Below are 2,384 nucleotides of genomic sequence, written 5' to 3' on the forward strand. Positions count from 1 at the left end.
CACACAATAGCAGCCCCTGTCACTCAGTTTTTGCACTTGTGCTCTCAATATTTCTGCCTGTGCGCGCTCAACTCTTTCTGTACACCGTTATATTTGTGCCACAAAACCAGCCAATCACAGACTTGGATGAAAAAAAATCTGATTGGCTGTTTTGGTCTCCAATCAGCTCGAAATGACAAAATGCAATATCCCAGAATCCATTTCGTCCAAAACTCAAACGAGGCAGTGGCGGAGGAACACAGAGTGGCGGAGTTTGAAATATTACTCTTTCCGGGTCACAAAATAAACTTTTAAGATATTTTCATGCGAGAATAGTGCTGTGTAAACTTCAAATATTTGCTTGATTTATCAAGACATCACATATTTGCATAAGTGCTCCCAAAAACAAAAACCAGGGGGGAAAGCCTTTCTGCAGGATATTTGTTTTCTTTAATCCTTAAGCCTAACAAGAACATTTGAGAAAAAAGAAAAAACCTAAACAGACAAAGTGGAAGGCCACAGTCAGAGGTCAGCGTAATCACATAGATCTACATAGCTGAGAAAATCATTTTTGCTGTTTTTTTTTTATTTTTTAAATCAGATCTCACATTAAAAATGCAACTGGAAGCTTTATGGTGATAGCTAAAGTGTAAGGGATAGCAGTGTACAAAACAGTTTAAATTAATATATAGTTGCTTTTGTCATGAGCTGTCTTATTAATGTCATTTATGTACCTAAAAGATTTCCCTCTGTAGGCATTTTTTCAATAGCTGCGATTCTCGGAAACAGGCTTTGCAGAGGGGAAAAAGAAGAAGAAAGTGAAAGGCATTCTGGAAAGTGAAATTAATGTTGCAAAACACCTCTTGGAGGTGGGGCCACTTTGTGCAGGCAGTGTATATAAGCGTGCTGCTTACTGCTTCACAGCATCAGGAGCCATACTCAAGACAGAAACGGTGAACAGCGGATCTGCCTACAGCCACAACTATGAACTCAGTCACTGCCTTCGTTGCCTGCCTGCTTATCCTAGGTGCACAAGGTACTGTGAAAATCGTATTTTTTTTCCTTCTTTGTTTCTTTTTTCCCCTTCATCCTGTTTATGGATATTTTGGCTGCTGATCAACAGGTAATGCTCTTGTCTTTTCCTACACAGGACAACCAGCCAGCAAATCTAATAAATGCAAGTGTTACAGTTACATTGGCAGGATCAGCCCAAAGCTCATCAAGACTGAGCCAGTGATACACTACCCAAGTATCTTCTGTCCACATACAGAGATCATGTGAGTCCACAAGATGACCTGAGGTATGATTCTGCTGTGTTCTCCAGTTCCTTCCTAATACACCTCTTTTTAAAAATCTTTCAGTGTTACCACAAAAGCAGATATGAAGAAGTGTGTGAATCCGGAGTCCCCACTTGGACGACACATTCTAAAAAATCACAACAAGTAAGCCAAATTCAGAATGACACGCACGCACAACTCTGTGAAGATGACAAACTAAAGGTCTGTGTTGCTTGTCACTGATAATCTCACTTGTTTCTTCAGGCAAGGGAAGAAAGGAGCTGTAAGCACCACGACTGCTGGTCAGAGTACTGCTGCAATCTAAATAAGACACTGCGTGACGAACACGCTGCACTCCTACTGCACAGCAGAAGTGACACCTGGTGTTGAACTAAAAGGACTCATTCAGTCTCACCGGAAATACAAGACAATCAATATTCTTTATGATTACTCTGCAATTTTTGTTCCCCTTGCGTGTATATATATATATATATATATATACACATTAATATATATTAATATATATATATAAACATATGTATAGTCTAGACTTGAACTTCTTACATTTTTGTACATATGCTTTTTAAATAATAAAATAAAACCTATATGACGGGACTTTCTGTTCTCCATGTTTTGCTTTGTTTCCTGTGTACCTGTGTACCAACACAAGACAAACTAAACTCTTACACATGATGTTTTTTAATCTGGGAAAAATGCAGTGATCAATCCATATGACCTTTTTATGATGCAAGTGTAGCAGTTATGGTTTTAAAATTTGAAATGTGAGCCACCAGATAAGGGATCTCTACTAAATCAGGGATAGCTGCATGAAAGAAATACAAGGCAAACCTAGACTTCAGAAAAATAATTGAGGCAATTCATTTACATGGGATCAAAATGTGACTGAGACAGTGATGCAAAGAATGAAAAATATTACACCAGAATAATAACAAGATGCAGCACGATGGTTAGTACTGTTACCTCACAGCAACAGCAGTCCTTCTGTGGAAATCTAACCGGAAATCTTACTATTTTCTATTAGTCTTTTTGTTCACTTTTGACTAATTAGTGGTGTTATGAAGGGACACTGTATCAGCTGAGAACCATAGCTAAATTAAAGCTACTTGT

The 2,384-nt window shown here is 38.3% G+C and overlaps 1 protein-coding gene across 1 annotated transcript; it reads left to right on the forward strand.

Annotated features, from left to right (window-relative positions):
- Nucleotides 1–883: 883 nt before the first annotated feature.
- LOC146562167 (C-X-C motif chemokine 10-like) lies at nucleotides 884–1,859 on the forward strand. Its single transcript, XM_085293091.1, has 4 exons — nucleotides 884–1,015; nucleotides 1,130–1,256; nucleotides 1,341–1,421; nucleotides 1,521–1,859. The coding sequence occupies exons 1-4, from the start codon at nucleotides 964–966 to the stop codon at nucleotides 1,579–1,581; spliced, it is 321 nt and encodes a 106-aa protein (XP_085149217.1). The 5' UTR covers nucleotides 884–963; the 3' UTR covers nucleotides 1,582–1,859.
- Nucleotides 1,860–2,384: the final 525 nt, after the last annotated feature.

Source organism: Mchenga conophoros, linkage group LG12 (genome assembly GCF_057382185.1).
Source record: "Mchenga conophoros isolate Kocher_MC1m ecotype Shallow Benthic linkage group LG12, M_conophoros_male_GT1.1, whole genome shotgun sequence".
Lineage (NCBI taxonomy): Eukaryota > Metazoa > Chordata > Actinopteri > Cichliformes > Cichlidae > Mchenga > Mchenga conophoros.